The sequence below is a fragment of the Telmatherina bonti genome, assembly GCF_933228915.1.
Source record: "Telmatherina bonti genome assembly, chromosome: 24".
Lineage (NCBI taxonomy): Eukaryota > Metazoa > Chordata > Actinopteri > Atheriniformes > Telmatherinidae > Telmatherina > Telmatherina bonti.
Window position 1 is genome coordinate 4,897,722 of NC_136633.1, and position 24,271 is coordinate 4,921,992.

At 49.0% G+C, this 24,271-nt stretch overlaps 4 protein-coding genes across 4 annotated transcripts; 3 read left to right on the top strand and 1 right to left on the bottom strand.

Annotated features, from left to right (window-relative positions):
* Positions 1 to 976: 976 nt before the first annotated feature.
* On the top strand, positions 977 to 3,563 carry eef1b2 (eukaryotic translation elongation factor 1 beta 2). Its single transcript, XM_079264037.1, has 7 exons — positions 977 to 1,218; positions 2,366 to 2,488; positions 2,563 to 2,695; positions 2,770 to 2,836; positions 3,012 to 3,137; positions 3,318 to 3,385; positions 3,452 to 3,563. Exons 1-7 carry the CDS (start codon positions 1,139 to 1,141, stop codon positions 3,536 to 3,538), a joined length of 684 nt encoding a protein of 227 aa, XP_079120163.1. The 5' UTR covers positions 977 to 1,138; the 3' UTR covers positions 3,539 to 3,563.
* A 465-nt stretch (positions 3,564 to 4,028) lies between these two features.
* Positions 4,029 to 8,656, top strand: LOC306773893 (uncharacterized protein; the record flags this gene model as incomplete). Its single annotated transcript, XM_079263837.1, has 7 exons — positions 4,029 to 4,111; positions 5,239 to 5,332; positions 6,315 to 6,349; positions 6,424 to 6,454; positions 6,565 to 6,661; positions 6,741 to 6,895; positions 8,278 to 8,656. Coding segments are annotated over exons 3-7 (684 nt in total), but the record flags the coding sequence as incomplete, so codon positions are not given.
* LOC306774040 (uncharacterized protein) lies at positions 8,617 to 14,770 on the top strand. Its single transcript, XM_079264011.1, has 5 exons — positions 8,617 to 8,773; positions 12,963 to 13,079; positions 13,151 to 13,500; positions 13,573 to 13,714; positions 13,779 to 14,770. Exons 1-5 carry the CDS (start codon positions 8,666 to 8,668, stop codon positions 14,577 to 14,579), a joined length of 1,518 nt encoding a protein of 505 aa, XP_079120137.1. The 5' UTR covers positions 8,617 to 8,665; the 3' UTR covers positions 14,580 to 14,770.
* Positions 14,771 to 14,900: 130 nt separating this feature from the next.
* On the bottom strand, positions 14,901 to 24,043 carry dytn (dystrotelin; the record flags this gene model as incomplete). The annotated part of the gene is made up of 11 exons (XM_079263838.1): positions 14,901 to 14,989; positions 15,534 to 15,685; positions 15,752 to 15,813; positions 15,885 to 16,026; positions 16,092 to 16,225; positions 20,168 to 20,279; positions 22,361 to 22,524; positions 22,600 to 22,671; positions 22,739 to 22,818; positions 23,703 to 23,758; positions 23,865 to 24,043. 11 exons carry the CDS (start codon positions 24,041 to 24,043, stop codon positions 14,901 to 14,903), a joined length of 1,242 nt encoding a protein of 413 aa, XP_079119964.1.
* Positions 24,044 to 24,271: the final 228 nt, after the last annotated feature.

Sequence of the window (24,271 nt, forward strand, 5' to 3'; positions counted from 1 at the left end):
CTGACTAGTATCAGTCTGAGTTAACCATTTTTTCCAACTACACTCAGGACTATGTTAACCAGTTACTGCCTAGTATCAGTCTGAGTTAACCATTTTTTCCAACTACACTCAGGACTACGTTAACCAGTTACTGACTAGTATCAGTCTGAGTTAACCATTTTTTCCAACTACGCTCAGGACTATGTTAACCAGTTACTGCCTAGTATCAGTCTGAGTTAACCATTGGTTCCAACTACGCTCAGGACTATGTTAACCAGTTACTGCCTAGTATCAGTCTGAGTTAACCATTGGTTCCAACTACGCTCAGGACTATGTTAACCAGTTACTGCCTAGTATCAGTCTGAGTTAACCATTTTTTCCAACTACACTCAGGACTATGTTAACCAGTTACTGCCTAGTATCAGTCTGAGTTAATCAGAGTTTCTGACTAGGCTTGAGACAACGTTAACAGGAGTTTCTGAACCAGTTTCTGACTGGACTCAGTACTAGTTTAACCTACTTACTTAATGGAACAGCTCTGATTACCAGTTGCCAGGTCTGCTTGTTATAAGCCACTTTGGGCTTTTTTTTTTAAAAAAAAAAAAATTATTTTCCTGTAAATTTCCAGGAATTATCACCAGTTTCTGGTTTCTTGGTTTTTTTTACCTACTTCCTTTATACAACCCTGCTTATGACCTCTCAGACATCCATTATAAGGGAATAACCCTTATCTGTACAAAATGAAACATGAACACAGCTGTCCATGTATTTCTGAAACTAATGTCCACAGCCTCATTTTCTTTGGTTATGTTCCCTTATACTAATATATCTTTATTTTTCTCTCCCCCTTTGAGGGACAAGGTTGCTTCTTTTAGGTTTGTTTTCATCAAGCTGGTTGCTTGTTTTTCTCGCAAGATCTGGCAACCCAGCAGGAGAGGTTCTTCTCATATCTAAAACCAGTTCTGATGTTGCAGAGACCTGGATCTGTCTCCGGATCTTTTTGACACGACTTAAGAAGCAGCAGGAGGAGGAGCAGGAGGAGGAGGAGCGGAATCTCTGAGGAGGAGTCTGACTCCTGGTATAAATCTAACTCCTCCCGTCTCCTCCCTCCTTCCTCCTCTGACGGCTTCTTCGTCCTGCTACTCGGCTCTGCTTCATCATGGGCTTCGGTGACCTGAAATCCGCCTCTGGCCTGAAGGTTCTGAACGACTTCCTGTCGGACCGCAGTTACATCGAAGGGTCAGTAAAGCAGGAGAAACGCTGCCGCCATGTTGGCTCAGCATGGTGCCGGCGCCGCCGCCATGTTGGCTCTGCGCCGGCTAACTGTTAGCCGGCATTTAATGGTCTAAAACGTTCCACGAGATCACACAATAATAGGACTAGGCGTTCCGGGAGGGTTAGGGTGCATGACTCCGGAGTGATTTGGACCCAGTTAGAATAATTTGTGTCCAGTTTTATGTGAAATGGTTTCCAGTTTATTAGCACCATGTGAGTTAAGCTAGCTGTGGTTAGCAGCTAATGCTGCAGCTAACGCTCCACGAGCGCTCTGTGGAGTTTTTCCACATTAAACTGATGCATTGATCAGTGATTGATACGTGACGTGTGTATGCTGGTGTTTAGCACGTGCGTGTTGACACCATAGATGGACGGAGCCTCCGGTGGTAAAAAGTGAAGTCTATAGACTCGTATACAGCTTCTATACCGAAGTGCATAAAACTGCAGTTCCCCCTTCATCCACTAGGGGCTGCAAAACAGCAAATCCCCATAGACTCCCATGTTAAAAAGACCAACTTCACAGCAGGAAGAAACACGTTTACAGCCTGGTACAAAGATCATTTAGGTTTAATAGGTCAGGTTTACCTTCATGACAACTGTGGAAGAAGTGAATTTTTCTCTAACTCGCCTGTTTAAAAGTAATTTAATCTCGAAGTTCAGCATATTTAGGGGCGTGTCCTTTTGATTGACAGGTACCCGATCTCCCGCTTCAAGTCAGAAGAACGTAGAACAACTGCGGTTTTTAGCCGGTTAACAACGTGACTTAGCTTTAACCCACTTACCTCTGTTAGCTGGTTAGCTCCTGTTATCTCCGGGTTAGCTCTTAGCTACAGAAAGCTCCGAGTTAGCTTGATGTCAATCATCCACCATGACGCTCACAGCCCCCCTCTCAGCTCCACCTCTTTGCCCATATTTTTATTTTCTTGGGGAGACGACACACATTCCCCTGCCAAGATGGTGATGGTAGGAACCGCCCACCGAGCTTAAATTCAGCTCTTCAGAAACCTACGGGTGAAGTCACGGAGGCTCCGCCCATCTTTTATGTGCAGTCTATGGTTGACATGCGGCCAGGAGTGCTGTCTCTGTAACCATGGTAATGGTCTGTGTGCAGATTCGTGCCATCCCAGGCAGATGTGGCGGTCTTTGAGGCCATCTCATCCCCGCCCCCCGCCGACCTGTGCCACGCCCTCCGGTGGTACAGCCACATCAAGTCCTACCAGGCCCAGAAGAACAGGTGAGTCTGGGCTCACCCAGGTGATCATGCCATCAGCTGCGTGACCAGCAGCCCCACCCACCTGTTTCCGTCAGCCTTCCAGGTGTGAAGAAGCCTCTGGGGCAGTACGGCCCTGCAGGTGTAGCCGACACCACCTCCGGCTCGGCGCCTGCTCCGGCCTCCAACGACGACGATGACGACATTGACTTGTTCGGCTCTGACGAGGAGGTGAGGTTGCTATGACGTCACAGGCCAGCTCTGGAGGCTGTGGTGTTAAGTTGACCCTGATCTTGTCCTGACAGGAAGACCCCGAGGCAGCCAGGCTGAAGGAGCAGCGGCTGGCGGAGTACGCTGCCAAGAAGGCCAAGAGTACGTCCTGACCCAGGGTTCAATCAGCTGATTGGTCAGACTCATGATGAACATCTATCACCATCTTTCGGCTGACCGCCTGATGGAAGCTTTCTGTTACCTGATGAGTCTCCTGACCAATCAGAATGCAGATTCAGTGTGGTTTCTATGGTAACTGTCCCCTTTCTGCTGCTAGAGCCCGCCCTAATCGCCAAGTCGTCCATCCTGCTGGACGTGAAGCCGTGGGACGACGAGACGGACATGGCAAAGCTGGAGGAGTGTGTGCGCAGCATCCAGATGGACGGGCTGGTCTGGGGACAGTGTAAGGCATTAACCAGTCTATTGATCGAGCTTCACTGTAACTGAGGATGATGATGATCTCTCACCATCTTTCGGCTGAAAACTGATGGACGCCATACAGTCTGAAACCTGCTCTGATCATAACGCCTTGATCGGAGTGATCAGCTGATCAGTAACTGGTCCTGTCTGTGTGGTCCCACAGCCAAACTGGTTCCTGTGGGTTATGGCATCAAGAAGCTGCAGATCAACTGCGTGGTGGAGGACGACAAGGTCAGCCAGCTTCCTGCAGCCTTTCTTCTTCTGTGGTGGTGGTTCTGACAGTGTTGTGTTTCTCAGGTGGGGACGGACATCCTGGAGGAGCAAATCACCGCCTTCGAAGACTACGTCCAGTCCATGGACGTTGCTGCTTTCAACAAGATCTGAGTTAATAAAGAGCATTTCACTTCTGTCCTGCTGGCCTGGTTCTTTGTGTTTACAAATCTGGTTTTACTAGAGGCTTCATACGGTACCGCCTCCACGGTGGAAACATCTGGATTTACTAGAGGCTTCATACGGTACCGCCTCCACGGTGGCAACGTCTGGTTTTAGGTTGAGCTTCCTACGGTACCGCCTCCACGGTGGCAACGTCTGGTTTTAGGTTGAGCTTCCTACGGTACCGCCTCCACGGTGGCAACGGCTGGTTTTAGGTTGAGCTTCCTACGGTACCGCCTCCACGGTGGCAACGTCTTGGTTCAGGTTCAACATATCTGATTAAACAAACCTGGGTTAACTGAAACCAGACTGGCAGCTGTTGTCCCATCTCCCTGGTGGGGGCAGAAGTTCCTCCTGCCTGCAGTTCACTCGTCCGCCTGCTGGGGGCAGCAGTTCCCCGCTGCAGCAGCGCCGTCTCCTCCCGCAGAAGAAGAGTCGGACCGGAAACTAAACATCTCTACGGAAGGTTCTGGCGGGATCTGATTGATAAGGTTGATAACTGAACAGAGTAACTATCATCTGAAGGTAAATAATCAGATGATCGATCATTTTAAATGACGTAATTAACTATAAACGACCAGTTGGTCTGTGCTGGACTAACTGGTTGATGGCCTGCTAGCTGTTAGCTGCATGCTAACGACAAGCAGCCGCCATAGTGGCGGAGACACGTCACCAGGCTGTCACCATGGTAACCGTTAGACCGAGTTTAACCCGGGATTGTGTCTGAATTATCTTGTTAGTCTGAGTTCTCCAGTGAAGCAGCAGCGCTGTGATTGGTGGATTAACAGCAGAGTGCGGGTTTCCACCCCAGTGGGTGCGGGTCTTTCACCCCTCAGTGTGCGGATCTTTATCCCAGTGGGTGCGGGTCTTTCACCCCTCAGTGTGCGGATCTTTATCCCAGTGGGTGCGGGTCTTTCACCCCTCAGTGTGAGCCGCGTGTAAACGGGGCGGAGTGGGTTTCCAGATTAAACTAAACGATGAGGCTTTTATCCAGGATCATCAGAAACATCCCGGTAGATTTAAGGCCTTAACAGATCTTAGGGACACTACAAGGTCCTGGAGGAACGCAGAGTCACTACTTTTATAAACTGCTGGGGATGAAGGAGAGGTCTCTGCAGTCTGATCCATCATGATGACGACCTGGTGACTCTGAAACATTTTAGTCTGGTTGTAAACAAACAGCAGCAGGACATCTTAAAGGACACTACGTGTTTGATCAAAAGAAAAAAGGTGCTCTTTTTCTGGTTGTTATAGTGGCGGGTCTTACACATGCTGACCCCAGGACCGAACCTGGTCTGGAACGGGTTTTTCCAGTAATCCAGACCAGTACGTCTAGGAGGGTTTAACCTGCTGGTTACCATAGTAACGTCTACTGTGATGGAGGATGGCTCAGTTTCAGGACGAACCAGTAACTGACTGGTTTCTGTGCTGGGAGACGAACCAGTAAGTGACTGGTTTCTGTGCTGGGAGACGAACCAGTAAGTGACTGGTTTCTGTGCTGGGGGACGAACCAGTAACTGACTGGTTTCTGTGCTGGGAGACGAACCAGTAAGTGACTGGTTTCTGTGCTGGGGGACGAACCAGTAACTGACTGGTTTCCGTGCTGGGAGGCGAACCAGTAACCAGTTCTGTGATGCTGGTTTTCTCTTCAGGCTCATGGACTCTGGAGCTCACACCTGGTCACCATTGGTTACAGAATGGAGAGCTGTGATTGGACAGGCCCTGCTCTGACTGCACCGCTTCCATGTGAGTCGCCACCATGACCGTATGTAACAGGACGTCAGCTGATCTGTGGTGGGTCCAGACAAGATGGCCGACTGTAGTGACAGGAAGTGATGTCATCACGTGACCTTTAGAAAGGATCAGTGGTCCGAGCCGGTTTACCTGACAGGTAAGCAGGTGGGTTTCTGTGGTCGCCGTCGGTCCTCTCGCTTCGTGTGCTCACTGCAGAAATTGGGTGACATCATTTCCTGTCAGCTCAGTGGTCAGTGATCAATAAATCATTCTTCACCCTTATTTAGTTTAACACGCTACGAGACGAGACTTTAATGATCAAACTTCATATTCTATGACTCATTGCTAATGTGACGTAAAGGTTCCAGTAGGAACCAGAAAACATCTGGTTCCTACAGACAGAATGGAAACAAGCGGGCGCCACGGTTGTGTATAAAAGGAACATTCCAGAAACGCTCCGTCAGTCACAAGCAAGGGTGGAGCGGTTCACCACCTGGTATGAAACAGTAGGCCAACTAGTTAACTACTGGTTAACAACAGGTTAACAATGGCTATGGTCACATGATGTTCTTTAATTCAGGATTAAATAATTAACTAATATTAATTAATAATTAATTAATAATTAACTTAGAGCGGAATGAAAGTTTACATGACAGAGGAATTAAATAGTTCAGGATTAAAATATGAATAAACCAGCCGCTTACATTGGATTTAAGTTTAATTCCCAATAGAAATTAGCATTAGGACTAAAGTGTTTACATGGTCGTTTTTCATCAGTTTAAAGCAGAATGAACTTTTATTTGTAATTAAAGAGGAATTAAAACTCCCATGTAAACGTTTACATGTAGGACTTTCGGGATTAAATCTACAGATTATAACATCATTTAAAGATTCTGAAGAAGTCTCTGTATGTCGGGAACAAGGCTGAAAGCCAGCAGGAATATCCGTGACTTTGGACTCCTCAGGAAGTGACACCTGTCTGTCTGTGTTTCAGATCGCCGCTCAGGATGTCGCGCTTCTCTAATGAAGGTAAAACACAAACCCTGACATCGTCATCCTCCATCTTTAGATGCCACCCGTTGACTGTTTCCTGTTTATGACAGGTGAGCAGAGGAAGGCGGAGCCTCCTACCAGGTGAGTCTACCTGTCTGCCAACGGACACCGTGTGTGACGCGTCACTGAACTTCACCATGAACATGCTTCAGTCGTCCAGATGATTCATCAGCGTGTGTTTTTGCTGACAGCATGTGGGCGGAGTCTCAACCCGGTCCGTCCAGGTGTGGGCCCGACAGACAGGGTTACTGTGGATACTGCAGGGTCCTCTACAGGAACCTAGACCAGGTAGACGCACCTTCGACTGATCATGTGACATAATTCCACAGTCACAGCTGACTCACAGATGATGTCATTGATGTTTCAGCACCTGTCCAGTCTCAGACACCTGGACTCGGTTCGGACGTCCTCCAGGGGCACCAGCACCACTTCCTCCGCCTGCAGCCAGACCAGACTCACGCTGCTGGAGCGCTTCCTGCAGGACGTCCAGCAGCACCACCCGCACCGCTACGGCGACTCCAGGTGGGCAAAACAAACACACCTGAACCAAGGTCGCAGTTTCATTCAGGTTATTCTGCTTCAAGATCCTGGAGAACGTCCTGGACAAGAACATCCTGGAGAGGATCCCGGAGAACGTCCTGGACAAGATCCTGGAGAACGTCATGGACAAGATCCCGGAGAACATCCTGGACAAGATCCCGTAGATCTTTTTAGACAAAAACGTCCTGGACAAGATCCCAAAGAATGTCCTGGACAAGATCCCAGAGAACATCCTGAACAAGATCCTGGACAACTACCTCGATAGAATCCCGAAGAATGTCATGGACAAGAACGTCTGAGACAAGATCCCAGAGAACGTCCTGGACAAGATCCCGTAGAACGTCCTGGACAAGATCCCGTAGAACGTCATGGACAAGATCCCGGAGAACATCCTGTACAAGATCGCGGGGAACGTCATGGACAAGATCCCGGAGAACATCCTGTACAAGATCGCGGGGAACGTCATGGACAAGATCCCGTAGAACGTCCTGGACAAGATCCCGTAGAACGTTCTCAACAAAAACGTCATGGACAAGATCCCGTAGAACGTCCTGGACAAGATCCCGTAGAACGTCATGGACAAGATCCTGTAGAACATCCTGGACAAGATCCCGGAGAACATCCTGGACAAGATCCCGTAGAACGTTCTCAACGAAAACGTCATGGACAAGATCCCGTAGAACGTCCTGGACAAGATCCCGTAGAACATCCTGGACAAGATCCCGGAGAACATCCTGGACAAGATCCCGTAGATCTTTTTAGACAAAAACGTCCTGGACAAGATCCCAAAGAATGTCCCGGACAAGCTCCCAGAGAACATCCTGAACAAGATCCTGGACAACTACCTCGATAGAATCCCGGAGAACGTCATGGACAAGAACGTCATGGACAAGATCCCGGAGAACATCCTGTACAAGATCGCGGGGAACGTCATGGACAAGATCCCGTAGAACGTCATGGACAAGATTCAGAGGAATATCCTGGATCAGACCCTGGAGAATATCCTGGAGAACATCCTGGAAAAGATCCCGGAGAACGTCCTTGATAAGACCTCGGAGAACATCCTGGAGAACGTCCTTGATAACACCTCGGAGAACATCCTGGAGAACGTCCTGGAAAAGGTCCTGGAGAAGGCCTTGCAGGAGGAAGGAGGACTTGTCCCTGCAGCAGGGTTCAGCCCTTCATCAGTAAATAAATGCAGAAAGGATAAGTCGTCACCATGGTAACAGACACTGAACACTTTTGCTGCTGGTTAATGTGGTAACTAGTTGGCACCGTTGACTAGAATCAGTCTTGCAGCTTCACCAGGTGGTGATGACATCACTTCTTCTGGACAGGTCATTATGTCTTTGTGTCTCTTTCAGGCCATCCCACGCCGACCTGCCACCTGTCTCTGCCCCCCCGCTGCCGAGGGCGGAGCTTGATGAGCTGCGTATCTCTGACGACAGTCGGTCTCTAGGCACCCGAGAACTCCTGCCCAGTTCAGGTGATGCATCCTGTCAGCCGGCAGACTGGGAGGATCTTTCTTCACCAATCAGGCCGCAGGAAGGAGGCTCCGCCCATCCTGGCAGTACATGCTCGTCAAAGCCCGGAGCCACACCCCCTCATCATCAGGCTCCTCCCTCTGTCCACAAAAAGGCCCACAGGAAGACCAATAGGAGGAAAACCAGCGACTCCTCGTCCAGGTCGCCAAGGGGTCCAAGTTTTGGATTTGACCAGGATCTGGGTCCTGGACAGAGAGACTGGTCCACCATGGAGGTGCAGCCCTGGAGGAGTTGGCAGAGGGAGAGGAGAGAGACTCAGAGGGAGGAAGCGTTCTCCTCCGACCACACCGACCCCATAGACCACACCATCGAGGAGGTGAGGACCCCGTGTCTGTAGTCTGACCTGGTGGACGATGAGTAACTATGTAACATGTATGTTAGAAGGACAGAGAGTTACATGTATGTTACAAGGACGGAGCGTTACATGTATGTTACGGTAGCGGAGCGTTACATGTATGTTACAAGGATGGAGCATTACATGTATGTTACGAGAGCGAAATGTTACATGTATGTTACAAGGACGGAGCGTTACATGTATTTTACGAGAGCGGAGCGTAACATGTATGTTACAAGGACGGAGCGTTACATGTATGTTACAAGGATGGAGCGTTACACGTATGTTACGAGAGCGGAGCGTTACACGTTTTTTACGAGAGTGGAGCGTTACAAGGACGGAGCATTACAGTTATGTTACAAGGATAGAGCGTTACATGTATGTTACAAGGATGGAGCGTTACACGTATGTTACAAGGTGGAGCATTACACGTATGTTACGAGAGCAGAGCGTTATATGTATGTTACAAGGGCGGAGCGTTACATGAATGTTACAAGGACAGAGCGTTACATGTATGTTACAAGGGCGGACCATTACATGTATGTTACAAGGCTAGAGCGTTACATGTATCTTACAAGGATAGAGCGTTACATGTATGTTACAAGGACGAGCGTTACACGTATGTTACAAGAGCGGAGCGTTACATGTATGTTACGAGAGCGGAGCGTTACATGTATGTTACAAGGACGGAGCGTTACATGTATGTTACAAGGACGGAGTGTTACATGTATGTTACAAGGATAGAGCGTTACATGTATGTTACAAGGACGGAGCGTTACACATATGTTACAAGGACGGAGCATTACATGTATGTTACAAGGATGGAGCGTTACACATATGTTACAAGGACGGAGCGTTACATGTATGTTACAAGGATGGAGCGTTACACGTATGTTACAAGGTGGAGCATTACACGTATGTTACGAGAGCAGAGCGTTATATGTATGTTACAAGGGCGGAGCGTTACATGAATGTTACAAGGACAGAGCGTTACATGTATGTTACAAGGGCGGACCATTACATGTATGTTACAAGGCTAGAGCGTTACATGTATGTTACAAGGATAGAGCGTTACATGTATGTTACAAGGACGAGCGTTACACGTATGTTACAAGAGCGGAGCGTTACATGTATGTTACAAGGACGGAGCGTTACATGTATGTTACAAGGACGGAGCGTTACATGTATGTTACAAGGATAGAGCGTTACATGTATGTTACAAGGACGGAGCGTTACATGTATGTTACAAGGACGGAGCATTACATGTATGTTACAAGGACAGAGCGTTACACATATGTTACAAGGACGGAGCGCTACATGTATGTCACAAGGACGGAGCGTTACATGTATGTCACAAAGACGGAGCGTTACATGTATGTTACAAGGACGGAGCGTTACACATATGTTACAAGGACGGAGCGTTACATGTATGTTACAAGGACCGAGCATTACACATATGTTACAAGGACGGAGCGCTACACATATGTTACAAGGACGGAGCGTTACATGTATGTTACAAGAACCGAGCATTACACATATGTTACAAGGACAGAGCGCTACACATATGCTACAAGGACGGAGCGTTACAGTTATGTTACAAGGATAGAGCGTTACAAGGATGGAGCGTTACACGTGTGTTACAAGGACGGAGCGTTACACGTATGTTATGAGAACGGAGCGTTACATGTATGTTACAAGGACGGAGCGTTAAATGTATGTTACAAGGGCGGACCATTACATGTATGTTACAAGGATAGAGCGTTACATGTATGTTACAAGGGCGGACCATTACATGTATGTTACAAGGATAGAGCGTTACATGTATGTTACAAGGATAGAGCGTTACATGTATGTTACAAGGATAGAGCGTTACACGTATGTTACGAAAGCGGAGCGTTACATGTATGTTACGAGAGCGGAGCGTTACATGTATGTTACAAGGACGGAGCGTTATATGTATGTTACAAGGGCGGAGCGTTACATGTATGTTACAAGGACGGAGCGTTACACATATGTTACAAGGACGGAGCGCTACATGTATGTCACAAGGACGGAGCGTTACACGTATGTTACAAGGACGGAGCGTTACATGTGTGTTACAAGGACGGAGCGTTACATGTATGTTACAAGGACGGAGCGTTACATGTATGTTACAAGGACGGAGCATTACACGTATGTTACAAGGACGGAGCGTTACACATATGTTACAAGGACGGAGCGCTACATGTATGTCACAAGGACGGAGCGTTACACGTATGTTACAAGGACGGAGCGTTACATGTATGTTACAAGGACCGAGCATTACACATATGTTACAAGGACGGAGCGCTACACATATGTTACAAGGACGGAGCGTTACATGTATGTTACAAGGACGGAGCGTTACATGTATGTTACGAGAGCGGAGCGTTACACGTATTTTACGAGAGTGGAGGGTTACAGTTATGTTACAAGGATAGAGCGTTACATGTATGTTACAAGGATGGAGCGTTACACGTGTGTTACAAGGACGGAGCGTTACACGTATGTTACGAGAGCGGAGCGTTACACGTATGTTACAAGGATGGAGCGTTACATGTATGTTACAAGGACAGAGCGTTACATGTATGTTACAAGGATAGAGCGTTACATGTATGTTACAAGGATATAGCGTTACACGTATGTTACGAGAGCGGAGCGTTACATGTATGTTACAAGGACGGAGCGTTACATGTATGTTACAAGGATAGAGCGTTACATGTATATTACAAGGACGGAGCGTTACATGTATGTCACAAGGACGGAGCGTTACATGTATGTCACATGGACGGAGCGTTACATGTATGTCACAAAGACGGAGCGTTACATGTATGTTACAAGGACGGAGCGTTACACATATGTTACAAGGACGGAGCGTTACACATATGTTACATGGACGGAGCGTTACATGTATGTCACAAAGACGGAGCGTTACATGTATGTTACAAGGACCGAGCATTACACATATGTTACAAGGACGGAACGCTACATGTATGTCACAAAGACGGAGCGTTACACATATGTTACAAGGACGGAGCGCTACACATATGTTACAAGGACGGAGTGTTACAGTTATGTTACCAGGACGGAGCGTTACATGTATGTTACGAGAGCGGAGCGTTACATGTATGTTACAAGGATGGAGCGTTACATGTATGTTACAAGGACAGAGCGTTACATGTATGTTACAAGGATAGAGCGTTACATGTATGTTACAAGGATAGAGCGTTACACGTATGTTACGAGAGCGGAGCGTTACATGTATGTTACAAGGACGGAGCGTTACATGTATGTTACAAGGATAGAGCGTTACATGTATATTACAAGGACGGAGCGCTACATGTATGTCACAAGGACGGAGCGTTACATGTATGTCACATGGACGGAGCGTTACATGTATGTCACAAAGACGGAGCGTTACATGTATGTTACAAGGACGGAGCGTTACACATATGTTACAAGGACGGAGCGTTACACATATGTTACATGGACGGAGCGTTACATGTATGTCACAAAGACGGAGCGTTACATGTATGTTACAAGGACCGAGCATTACACATATGTTACAAGGACGGAGCGCTACATGTATGTCACAAAGACGGAGCGTTACATGTATGTTACAGGGACGGAGCGTTACACATATGTTACAAGGACGGAGCGCTACACATATGTTACAAGGACGGAGTGTTACAGTTATGTTACCAGGACGGAGCGTTACATGTATGTTACAAGGACCAAGCGTTACACATATGTTACAAGGACGGAGCGCTACACATATGTTACAAGGACGGAGTGTTACAGTTATGTTACCAGGACGGAGCGTTACATGTATGTTACAAGGACCAAGCGTTACACATATGTTACAAGGATGGAGCGCTACACATATGTTACAAGGACGGAGTGTTACAGTTATGTTACCAGGACGGAGCATTACATGTATGTTACAAGGACCAAGCGTTACACATATGTTACAAGGACGGAGCGCTACACATATGTTACAAGGACGGAGTGCTACACATATGTTACAAGGACGGAGCATTACATGTTATCTTCTTTGATTGATCACATGACCTGAGGTTACTGATCAGATCATTGATATCTTTGAACTACTGACCTATGTGTCACATGAGAGCTTATGGTTTGTGGTCCTCAGGTGATCCAGATGTGTTGCCATGGCACCCACCACCGCCAGGGGGAGGTAGACAGTCTACACTTCAGCCTTGCTGTTTCCACGGAAACACAGAGTGAGGACTGGGACTCACCTGTCCAGGTGCGTGTCGGTGGGAAGTGGTTGTGGGGCTGAAGTCCTCCTGCGGTCTGATTCTGGACGTTTCTCTGCAGGTGGTCTTCCAGCGGGGGCCTGATACACCTGTTCAGGCGCCTCAGACAGCGGGGCCGGACCTCAGCCGTCTCCTGGATGTTCAGGTGCACCTGGAGGACCAGGTGTACGCCTACCAGCTTGACTCTGCCCTCCGCAGTGAGAAGCGAGGAGGCAGGGCCAGGCGGGAAGAGGGATTCTGGACTCTGCCCATTGAGGAGGTCCTGCCTGTCCCTGAACACATCCCAGACTCCTTCAGGGGGAAGACCTGGACCCAGATTGAGCAGGAGGACGAGGAGAGGGTGGAGAAACTGGTCCGACAGTTCAGACGAGGAAGATTTATCTGTTACTTTGACACGGAGTCGATGGCCAGGTGACACACCTGTTCGTGTGGTTTCATGTGCTTTCTGACACGGAACACTCATGTTCTCCTCCGTCATCACAGGTACGGTAGGAGAAGCCAGAAGGAGCAGGAGCCAGACTCAGGTGTTCTGCCTCTGGAGGACCATGATGACGACGACTCCGCCTGTATGAGAAGGAAGAGGAGGAGGAGGAGGTGGAGCTTCAGGCTGGCGTCCAGGTGTCAGGTACGTCACACTTCTTCTTTTCTGCTGAAAAAAACCAGCATCTGACCAGCTCCTGTCTTCCCAGGTGGTCAAAGTGAGCCACAGCACCCAGACCGTCCAGCTGCTGGTTCCGTCTGTCCATCCGCTGTGTCCAGAGGCCCCGCCCACTGCGGTCCCCACAGCCAGTCAGAGTGCAGCCGAGCGGACACCTGAGACGCAGACGTGGCGCTGCCTTCCTCAGTCGTACTCCAATATTGTCACACCTGTTCAGCCTCGCACCTCTCTCGTCTACCTTCTCTGCTCCCCCTCAGGCCCCACTCCCTCCGCAGACTCAGGCTCCGCCCCCAAGCGTAGCAGGAAGAGGCGGCGCCCTCTGGAGCTGCAGGGGTTAAAGCTGAAGTACAAACGGTTACCTGTTCGCTTCTACGAGCCTGGAACCAACCGCATCTTGAAGAACCCCCCCAGAGGCCCCCGGTGGCACAGAGGCCCCGCCCCCTCATGCGCCCCGCTGCCCTGCGTCCGCCAGCTGTTCCGCAGCCTGAGTCCAGATCTGAACACAGACAGACCGCCAGGGGAGGGGCCCAAAGGAGACGGCTTCCTCCTGAGCACGCTCAGTAGTGACTCGGCACAGGCGGACCCGGTCCAGAGGCGCAAACGGACGTCTGAACCCCCGACCCCAACGCTGGACAGCAGGTCCAAGCAGAGGCGGGGGGGCCGGAGGCGGCGGCCCCCGCCCTCCAAGAGAAGAACCAGGGGTCAGGCCCCGCCCCCTCCGCCGAGGAGGGAGGGGCTACGACAGGCCAGCAGGACGCTGCCTCCTTCCTCAGGCATCCCGCCCCGCCGGGGGCGTGGCCGGAGGGGGCGTTGCTATGACAGGACGCGGTAGCGATGCGTCCTGGACACCTGATCATGAAGCTAGAACCAAATTTAGCCTTTAAATTCTGAACATTTTTAAATTAAATAAAAATACATTTAAATTATTTTTCATCACTTTAAAATATTTTATTTCGTTTCATTCCAAAGCGATCAACAAACAACGAAGTTTACCGCGTTTCCATTTGTGTTGCCATCGACATGACGACCACTCTGGCAGCTAGGTTTCCATGGAAACACACCTGGCGCTTTTGTCCAGGTGTTCTTTGATACTTTTCTATCTGTATTCATTTCTGTGACGAATAAAGTTTTCTAATCTGAACAAGCCGTCTCCTCAGTCTGTCCTCAGGGCGTCCACCAGGTAGTGTATCCGGTCCCCGACCTGCTGCGCCGCCTCCAGAAGCTCCGCCCTCTTTGTCTCACCTGGAATCAGAGTTAAAGAGTCAGTTTGGGCTTTAGGGCGGGACAGTCTGCCGTGTGTCTCACCTGTCCGTCTCTCTGTCCTCCAACCAGTCTCCATCTCAGTTTTCAGTCTGTCCACCGTCTCCTGAAGCAGCTCCTCTGGACGCCGCCCGCCACAGTCGCCCCCTCCTTCAGATGGCCAAGGGCCGTCTTCCTGTAGCCCCGCCCCCTCAGGCCCATTCTGGTGTCCGGTTGGTTGATATTCACACACGTCTGACAGAGTGAAGTCCCAGTGGATTGTGGGAGATGGAGTGTCATCCGTTCTCCATTCCTGCTGTTCCTTCATCAGTTCCTCCTCTTCTTCCTCTTCCTCCTGTTCCTCCTCTCCTCCTCCTCCTCCATCCTGCTGGTCTTCCTGGGAGTCGGAGGTCTTGATGTCGTCCGAGTTGAAGCTGCGAGGCGAGTCGCTGGCGTCCCGTCCAGATTCCATCTTGCTCAAAGCCTGAATCAGAACAACCGTCATTTCCCATGATGCACCTCGCCGTCCAGCAGCCCCACGCTCCACCGTGCCTTACCTGTGTGAGCATGCCCTGTAAGCGGACATTGTGCTGTCTCAGTGTTTCCATGGTAACCTCCATCTCTGAACACCTGTCCTCCAGAACGCCCTGCTCTGATTGGACGGTGAGTCTCCAGGCCTTCAGCTGCTGCTCCAACAGCCTGCGGACAGAAACAGACTCAGCAGGCAGCGGCCGGTTGGCTGGTGGGCGGGGTTTTCAGCCTCACCACTTGTCCCTCTGCAGGTTCCTGACCTCCGTCAGCAGCGCCGCCGCCGCCGCCGCCGCCGCCTTCAACAGGAAACACACGTCACATCACATGAAACCAGGTCCGGTCACATGACCAGTAAGGAGGTCGTCACCTGCTGCTCCTCTACTGTCTGACGAGCTTCAGGTGAAGATGAACTTGGAGGAGCAGCACACAGCAATGCATCATGGGAATCGTCTACGTCAGAGGAGGGACTGGCCGCCACTTGTGTAGAGACATCAGAGGGGGGCGGAGCTCTGATGGAAAACGCCGTCAGCTGAAGAGAAAACGCCAAAAAGAAACTATCGGCTAGCTGTCTCACCTGTCCTGGTTCTCCCCTGGCTCCGCCCACATCAGGACCCTCCTCCCACCCGCTGCTCTTTGAGTCTGTCGCCGTGGTAACAGGGCATGACGTGCACTTTGCACCAATGAAGACAGAGACTCTCTCCAGGTGGGCTGATGGGAGAAAAACTGTCAGTTCACCACCTGTACACTCACCCGTCTAGACTCACCCATCTAAACTCACCCGTCTAGACTCACCCATCTGACACCTGTACACTCACCCGTCTAGACTCACCCATCTAAACTCACCCGTCTAGACTCACCCATCTAAACTCACCCGTCTAGACTCACCCATCTGACACCTGTACACTCACCCGTCTAGACTCACCCATCTAAACTCACCCGTCTAGACTCACCCATCTAAACTCACCCGTCTAGACTCACCCATCTGACACCTGTACACTCACCCGTCTAGACTCACCCATCTAAACTCACCCGTCTAGACTCACCCATCTAAACTCACCCGTCTAGACTCACCCATCTGACACCTGTAGACTCACCCGTCTAGACTCACCCGTCTAGACTCACCCATCTAAACTCACCCGTCTAGACTCACCCATCTGACACCTGTAGACTCACCCATCTAAACTCACCCGTCTAGACTCACCCATCTAAACTCACCCGTCTAGACTCACCCATCTAAACTCACCCGTCTAGACTCACCCATCTGACACCTGTAGACTCACCCGTCTAGACTCACCCGTCTAAACTCACCCGTCTAGACTCACCCATCTAAACTCACCCGTCTAGACTCACCCATCTGACACCTGTACACTCACCCGTCTAGACTCACCCATCTGACACCTGTAGACTCACCCGTCTGACACCTGTAGACTCACCCGTCTAGACTCACCCATCTAAACTCACCCGTCTAGACTCACCCATCTGACACCTGTCTAGACTCACCCGTCTAGACTCACCCGTCTAGACTCACCCATCTAAACTCACCCGTCTAGACTCACCCATCTAAACTCACCCGTCTAGACTCACCCATCTGACACCTGTAGACTCACCCGTCTAGACTCACCCATCTAGACTCAACCGTCTAGACTCACCCATCTGACACCTGTAGACTCACCCGTCTAGACTCACCCATCTAGACTCACCCGTCTAGACTCACCCATCTGACACCTGTAGACTCACCCGTCTAGACTCACCCGTCTAGACTCACCCATCTGACACCTGTAGACTCACCCGTCTAGACTCACCCGTCTGACACCTGTAGACTCACCCGTCTAGACTCACCCATCTAAACTCACCCGTCTAGACTCACCCATCTGACACCTGTACACTCACCCGTCTAGACTCACCCATCTAGACTCACCCGTCTAGACTCACCCATCTAAACTCACCCGTCTAGACTCACCCATCTGACACCTGTAGACTCACCCGTCTGACACCTGTAGACTCACCCGTCTAGACTCACCCGTCTAGACTCACCCATCTGAAACCTGTAGACTCACCCGTCTAGACTCACCCGTCTGACACCTGTAGACTCACCCGTCTAGACTCACCCGTCTAGACTCACCCATCTGACACCTGTAGACTCACCCGTCTAGACTCACCCATCTGACACCTGTAGACTCACCTGTCTAGACTCACCCGTCTAGACTCACCCATCTGACACCTGTAGACTCACCCGTCTAGACTCACCCATCTGACACCTGTAGACTCACCCGTCTAGACTCACCCGTCTAGACTCACCCATCTGACACCTGTAGACTCACCCGTCTAGACTCACCCGTCTGACACCTGTAGACTCACCCGTCTAGACTCACCCGTCTAGACTCACCCGTCTGACACCTGTACACTCACCCGTCTGACACCTGTAGACTCACCCGTCTAGACTCACCCATCTAGACTCACCCGTCTGACACCTGTAGACTCACCCGTCTAGACTCACCCGTCTAGACTCACCCGTCTGACACCTGTACACTCACCCATCTGACACCTGTAGACTCACCCATCTAGACTCACCCGTCTGACACCTGTAGACTCACCCGTCTAGACTCACCCATCTAGACTCACCCGTCTGACACCTGTACACTCACCCGTCTGACACCTGTACACTCACCTGTCTGACACCTGTACACTCACCCGTCTGTAAGGCCTTCTTTCTGGTTTACCTCACAAATCCCTCCATAAACTCTGGTCCAGAATCCAGAAAACCTGTCCTACAACAACCCTACTGGATCCCCACAAACTCCCAGACCATCTTCAGAATCCCCCTTTTTACTTTGAAGACCCTGTCATCATCCCCCTCTCCATACTTGTTTGAACACACCTGTTCAGACTTTCACCTGTTTCAACCAATCAGTTTGACTTATTCTACTCTGTCTTTATTGCATTAAGACTTGTTTGTTTCACAATCATTATTAGGGTCCGAGCCATACCAAGTATGGCAGGGCCCTACTGTTATTGTAATGTTTATTAGGGTCCGAGCCATACCAAGTATGGCAGGGCCCTACTGTTATTGTAATGTTTATTAGGGTCCGAGCCATACCAAGTATGGCAGGGCCCTACTGTTATTGTAATGTTTATTAGGGTCCGAGCCATACCAAGTATGGCAGGGCCCTACTGTTATTGTAATGTTTATTAGGGTCCGAGCCATACCAAGTATGGCAGGGCCCTATTGTTTTCCAAATGTTTATTCTTCTATATTTTTCTCAGCACAACATTTTTGTCATTTTGTTTTCTGTGCCAAGTTGACCTCAAGCCCGGCGAAAATAGCGATATTCTAGGGTCCGCATGCACGCCAATTCAAAAATGCCTCAACAGCGCCCCCTAGAAACGCCAAAAATGGCCTCTAGAATGGGGTCAAAAAAGTTTAGTTTGACGTAGGACAACAAAATTCGGTACACATGTCTATCACCTCAGACGACCAAAAATGTCAATCGTAGACCTGTTGTCATGGCAACAGGCTGTCCGCCATCTTGGCGTTTACGACCATATTATTGCCCGTTTTTGTCAATTTGGGCGCATCGTATTTGAACGAACTAGTCTGAGGCGATTCATGCTATTGGCTCCACGTTCGCCATGGAGCTTCGTGACAAGATGGGGACAAAAAGTTATTCAAATCTTTTTGATAGGAGAAAGCGTGTTACCGTGGCAACCCATGGAAAAAAGCGTTCTCGCCATGAAACACGGTTCACTCATATCTTCGCAGAAATACGTCCAATCGGAACCAAAATTAAAATAATTCATATTTGGTAGGTCCTTCACGCTTTGTAATATGTATTGTGGGGGGGGCGCATTTTGTGGGGGGCCCCTAGGGGCCCGATCGTCTACTTTGACCTAGGGCTACGAAATTTGGTACACATGTATAAGTGGCCAAGACGCGCAAAAAATTTAATTAACCGCCTGTTACGATGGCAACGGGGTGTCCGCCATCTTGGCGTTTATGCCTTTTTAATCACTTTAAGCGGATCGTATTTGAACGAACTAGTCTGAGGGGATTCATGCTATTGGCTCCACATTCGCCATGGAGCTTCGTGACAAGATGGGGACCAAAAGTTATTCAAATCTTTCCAATAGGAGAAAGCGTGTTACCGTGGCAACCCATGAAAAAAACGCGTTCTCGCCATGAAACACGCTTCACTCATATCTTCGCAGAACCACATCCGATCTTAACGAAAATTAAAATCATTCATGTTTGGTAGGTGCTTAACACATTGTAATATGTATTGTGGGGGGGGGGGCACATTTTGGGGGTGGCCCCTAGGGGCCCAATCTTCTACTTTGACCTAGGGTTACGAAATTTGTTACACATGTGTAACAACCCAAGGCGAGTAAAAAAGTGCATTGACCACCTGTTACCATGGCAACGGGGTGTCCACTATCTTGGCGTTTACGCCCATTCAGCACTGTATGTGCATTGTTTTTAAACAAATTCCCACTAGTGTGGGATTCATACCATTGACTTCACATCCACCCGCAAGCTTTGTGGCGAGTTCGGGTGGAGATTTCGGCATGAGGCGAGGACCCGATGGATGCCGCTTGCGGCTTTAATTATTATTATTATTATTATTATTGCCTGTCTGAGACCTGCTATCTCACCTGAGTGCAGAACTCCAGTACCGGATGGTGGCTCTTGTGTTTCCTGCTCTGTCGGTTGGTCAGGAAGCAGCTCTGACACACGTGGATGTTCACACACTTCATACATCGATACCTGAACACACACAGGTCTCACCTGAAGTCTGAACCACCAGCAGGTTCTACAGGTGCAGTTTGTTTGGATTCACCTGTCATAGTGGACAGCAGCACTACAGCTGGAGGACAGGAGTTGATTATGTCTTAAAGTAGTACAGCATTTCAAGACCCCAATTTCTGGACCCTGTTTTTGTGATGGACTCAGACCCTCTGGACCCTGTTTTTGTGATGGACTCAGACCCTCTGGACCCTGTTTTTGTGATGGACTCAGACCCTCTGGACCCTGTTTTTGTGATGGACTCAGACCCTCTGGACCCTGTTTTTGTGATGGACTCAGACCCTCTGGACCCTGTTTTTGTGATGGACTCAGAACCTCTGGACCCTGTTTTTGTGATGGACTCAGACCCTCTGGACCCTGTTTTTGTGATGGACTCAGACCCTCTGGACCCTGTTTTTGTGATGGACTCAGACCCTCTGGACCCTGTTTTTGTGATGGACTCAGACCCTCTGGACCCTGTTTTTGTGATGGACTCAGACCCTCTAGACCCTGTTTTTGTGATGGACTCAGAACCTCTGGACCCTGTTTTTGTGATGGACTCAGACCCTCTGGACCCTGTTTTTGTGATGGACTCAGACCCTCTGGACCCTGTTTTTGTGATGGACTCAGAACCTCTAGACCCTGTTTTTGTGATGGACTCAGAACCTCTGGACCCTGTTTTTGTGATGGACTCAGACCCTCTGGACCCTGTTTTTGTGATGGACTCAGACCCTCTGGACCCTGTTTTTGTGATGGACTCAGAACCTCTGGACCCTGTTTTTGTGATGGACTCAGACCCTCTGGACCCTGTTTTTGTGATGGACTCAGACCCTCTGGACCCTGTTTTTGTGATGGACTCAGAACCTCTGGACCCTGTTTTTGTGATGGACTCAGACCCTCTGGACCCTGTTTTTGTGATGGACTCAGACCCTCTGGACCCTGTTTTTGTGATGGACTCAGACCCTCTGGACCCTGTTTTTGTGATGGACTCAGACCCTCTGGACCCTGTTTTTGTGATGGACTCAGACCCTCTGGACCCTGTTTTTGTGATGGACTCAGACCCTCTGGACCCTGTTTTTGTGATGGACTCAGACCCTCTGGACCCTGTTTTTGTGATGGACTCAGACCCTCTAGACCCTGTTTTTGTGATGGACTCAGACCCTCTAGACCCTGTTTTTGTGATGGACTCAGACCCTCTGGACCCTGTTTTTGTGATGGACTCAGACCCTCTGGACCCTGTTTTTGTGATGGACTCAGAACCTCTGGACCCTGTTTTTGTGATGGACTCAGACCCTCTAGACCCTGTTTTTGTAAGAGACTCAGAACCTCTGGACCCTGTTTTTGTAAGAGACTCAGACACTATGGACCCCGTTTCTCTGATTGACACAAACCCCCTGGACCCAGACTAGTGATGGACTCGGACTCTGTGTCAGTGAAGGAATCTGTGTTCAGTCGAGACATACTACTCTGAGATCAGAGTGTTTCTGTATCTGCAAATATGAATGATACATTTACATATGTTGATTATCTGTACCTGTAGATCTACAGGAAGGCACAACAAATAACATTACAGGAGTTAAAAATTCAACTGCATACATTTACAAAGGCAGAGTGAATATATGGAGCCCTCAACAGAGTAAATTAACGAGTTTTTCTAATAACAGGCTATTTAATAATGAAAAAATAGTTCAGATGATAAGTTTCTATGAAAATACATCAAATATATATAAAATAAAAGTTATTAATTAGTTTTATGAGACAGTGTGTTTCGGCTTTTTTATTTTTAAATTGATTTGCATAATTTCTGTGTACAATTTGTTTAGAATTTTCCAATTATTATATTTAGCCATATTTGTTCCATTTATTAATGTTTCTATTACTAGTTTTTCATATTCTCAAATTTATTTATTATTATTATTTATTTATTATTTATTCCCTGGACTATCCCGGTGTGGATGCCACCTTTAACTGGAGGGAGGCAAGAATTTATGGGAGTGTCCTTACTGGGATGTGAACTGTGTGTGCAGATAGATAGGATATCTGGATGAAAAGGTGGAACTTACCTGAGTCCAGTGATTGGGAAGGTCTTACAGGTGTGGCAGCGCACAGCATGACTGACCTTCTGACTGACTGACAGTCGGTACAGCGTGGGTAACCACAGCAACAGGCGGGGCCCATCCTGCAGCCACGTCAACACGTGTTCTTCTTTCACAGTCGGGGTCAACACCTGCAAGCGTTCGCTTGTTCAGCTCGTTGCCAGGGCAACCAGGTATCACCTGCACCCAAGTGTTTGTGTCCTCACCCCTTCAAAACACGACCTCACCGCTGCCTCCACGCCACCAAACACTCCATCCTCATGAACTGCCGCTGGAAGCTGAGCACTCACATGTTAGAAAGCTGAATACAGAGGCATGCTGGGAAATGAAGTCTGCTAGACTCACCAGGTTTAGGTCCTGTAGCAGAGATCTGAGTCCACATCTGCTGATAAATCCTGAACCGGTCCCTGAAACACTCAGGAGATCTGCAGGAAACAGGTTAGATTCGATCCCAGTGGACTATACTGGACTTACATAGACCACAACCACACAATACAAGTCCACACTCCAAATACCCCATTAGTCCAGAGCCTACTGAACTGTCTAGAATTTAACCTTACAATACTAGTGTAGACGCTGACTACACTAAACTAGTTCATGTACTGCACTTTGTTTGGGCTGTGGTTGTTTTAAATGGCTTTATGAATAAAGTTGAGTTTGATGTAATATATGACTCCTTTGTGGTTGGTGCTGATAAGCTGCTACGTTTTCGTCTCTATGTAACTGATCAGCTACGTGTTACCATCACCAGGTTCGAACGAGGAGTCGATGCATGAACTATAAATCTAACCCATTTTCCTTCTTAGACTGTTGTTTCTCTTTAATCTTGTTCCTTTGAATGGGTCGCCACAGCGAATCATTGCTTGGGTGAATTGGCATGTTTTTCGCCGGATGCACTTCCTGAAGCAAAACTCCATTTATCTGGGCTTGGGACCGGCTCTCAGAGAACAAGCCGTAGGGAGCAGGACTCAAACCTCTGACCATCAGGTCACAAGACAGGCCGCTCTACCACCTGAGCTACTGTCACCCCTTTCTCCTTAATAGACTAGATTAGTTTAAACTACACTAAAGTCTGCTGGATTGGACTCAATTAAATAAGGTTACAGTTCCAGTCTGGATTCCCAGCTACAGTGCAGTGTAGAGTCCAATCTACTGTCCAGTCTGGACTTTAGTCTAGATTCCAGTATGGAGTCCTTCTGAAGCTAATCTGTAAAAATGGACCATACGTCCTTGGGCAGGAGTGGACTTATACCTCTGGGACAGAAGAGAACAGGTGTAGGCTACTAGCAGGTGAACCCTAAGAACTTACTAGTGTACTTGTCCATCAGGTTGTCAGCACACAGAGCGATCAGGACTCTCTGGAGGCTGCAGGCCGATACAGAACCGGTCTGACTGCTGAAACACAGAAGTATGAGTCTGGTTCTGGCTCGTCATGGGTCAAAAGAAACACTCGGACCTCCAATAAACCAACCGGTTGCTAAACACCCTCATCATCACGATGCACACTTCTTCTGGAGCTGCCGTGTTGGCATGACCTGGAACCTCCTGTGAGACTCTGTGGAACATCCTGTTGAGAGTGAGGGTTACTTTCTCCCTGCTCATCGCCATGTCCTGCAGCTTAGCCCCGCCCACCGCTTGGAAGGCGGCCATGACGTGCCTGATCATCACATCCTCCACTGGAAATAGAAAACACTGCAGTGATCAGATAATCCAGGTAAAACCCAACAGAGTGAAGCAGTAGTGATCCAGAATCAACCCAACTGATCCAGAATGAAGCAGTACTGATCTAGAATGAAGTGGTACTGACTGTGACACATCTTCTGCAGAGACAGCAACTTCATGGCGGCTCTGTAGACTGATGGACGTATTTCATTCATT

Coding starts and splice junctions, on each gene's coding strand:
- eef1b2 (XM_079264037.1), top strand. CDS start 1,139: ATGGGCTTCGGTGACCTGAAATCCGCCTCTGGCCTGAAGGTTCTGAAC. Junction 1,219..2,365: donor GACCGCAGTTACATCGAAGG/GTCAGTAAAGCA, acceptor GTCTGTGTGCAG/ATTCGTGCCATCCCAGGCAG. Junction 2,696..2,769: donor TGTTCGGCTCTGACGAGGAG/GTGAGGTTGCTA, acceptor TTGTCCTGACAG/GAAGACCCCGAGGCAGCCAG.
- LOC306774040 (XM_079264011.1), top strand. CDS start 8,666: ATGGAGGTGCAGCCCTGGAGGAGTTGGCAGAGGGAGAGGAGAGAGACT. Junction 13,080..13,150: donor ACTGGGACTCACCTGTCCAG/GTGCGTGTCGGT, acceptor GTTTCTCTGCAG/GTGGTCTTCCAGCGGGGGCC. Junction 13,715..13,778: donor GGCTGGCGTCCAGGTGTCAG/GTACGTCACACT, acceptor CTGTCTTCCCAG/GTGGTCAAAGTGAGCCACAG.